The following is a 1,568-nucleotide window of genomic DNA, read 5'->3' on the forward strand; positions in this document are numbered from 1 at the left end:
TTGTTGTGCTTGTTGTTGTTGTTGTTCGGTCTGCTGCTGCTGTTGTTGCTGACGTTGTGGTAGAAGTTGGCGCCGTTTGTGGCACCCGCCGACCCCGTCGAACTTTCCATAGCCCACGGCCTTAATTAGGTCACGCGGTGACACATTTAATTAATAAACTAGCAATAATTATCAATCATCATTATTCGTATCGTAATTATAATTATTTTTATAATTATAATTACGATACGAATAATGATGATTATAATTATTAACTAATAACAGCCAGACGACAACTGCGAATAACTAACTTGTAAATATGGACGGCGTATTTGTACTTATAACTCTCTTTGACGACGACCTCGAGGTCACAGCCCACGAGGTCAAACTCGAATAGGGGATGTGCGTGCTTCCTCGATTTGAAAGCGAGCAGACGGAAGTTGCTGATTATGCCGAACCGCTTGAACCATGAGAGGAGATACTTGTTATAGATGACCGAGCTGTATATGACATTCGGCAGCCTGGCCAGTAGATCGATCTTTTTGTTGGGGATCTTCACTAATCTGCAAAATTAGGGAAATTGGGGTGGGGTGGGGTGGGGCAGGCGAAAAAGTTAGAGATATCTACGATGATGATAATTGCGAGTAGATGGACATTTTAGACAGGAGCCTTTGTTTTTTTTTTTAAAAACTGTTGAGAATTATGTTGGGAACTGTGGTAGAATAAAGAATCTCCGGTCAGTTTGCCAACTAACTGTCTGCTGATAAATTGAGTGAAGATGCAAGCTATAAAGTGAGCTTGACAAAAAGACAAATGCTGGCCCATCACATTCTCATATTTTGGACAGCATTTAAATTAATTTTTTACTATTTTAAAAGATTTCTTGTTGACAATTTATTTCACTTCAAATTATATTGACTGATTATAACGTAAAAGCCACCACAAAGACGACAGCCACAACTGCACCACAAAGACGACAGCCACAACTGCACCACAAAGACGACAACCGCAGTAATAACTACGACGGCCACACCGCCACCACCACAACAACAACAACAGCAACAACAACAGCAACAACAACAACAACAAATATACACAAAAACCAACATCATCAACGTACGAACCATCAACAAACAACAACAACAACAATAATAATAATAATAATGATAATAATAATAATAATAATAGCAACCAGGAAAACATACTTTGGCAATTTGATATCTTGCAAGCTGCTGAAGTGGTTGTTATTTTCATAAAATTTGCTGGCATCATCATTGCCATTACCACCATCATCATCATCATCATCATTATTATTATTACTATTATTATTATTATTATTACCTTTATCGATAATATTTTTATTATTGTTATTAATTATTTTCTTGACATAATTATTATTATTATTATTACAATCAGAGGATCTACGGCAGTTAATGTAGCCATGGATGTTAGAATCATCATCACCAACATCGTTATTATTATTATTATTATGGTTTTTATTATTATTATTATTATGGTTATTATTATTATGGTTATTATTATCATGGTTATTATTATCATGGTTATTATTATTATGGTTATTATTGCGT

General features: G+C 35.3%; 1 protein-coding gene across 1 annotated transcript; it reads right to left on the minus strand.

Annotated features, from left to right (window-relative positions):
- Nucleotides 1-250: 250 nt before the first annotated feature.
- HELRODRAFT_183134 (hypothetical protein) lies at nucleotides 251-804 on the minus strand (the record flags this gene model as incomplete). Its single annotated transcript, XM_009033833.1, has 2 exons — nucleotides 251-542; nucleotides 734-804. The coding sequence occupies 2 exons, from the start codon at nucleotides 802-804 to the stop codon at nucleotides 251-253; spliced, it is 363 nt and encodes a 120-aa protein (XP_009032081.1).
- Nucleotides 805-1,568: the final 764 nt, after the last annotated feature.

This window comes from Helobdella robusta (genome assembly GCF_000326865.2).
Source record: "Helobdella robusta unplaced genomic scaffold HELROscaffold_99, whole genome shotgun sequence".
Taxonomy (NCBI): Eukaryota; Metazoa; Annelida; class Clitellata; order Rhynchobdellida; family Glossiphoniidae; genus Helobdella; species Helobdella robusta.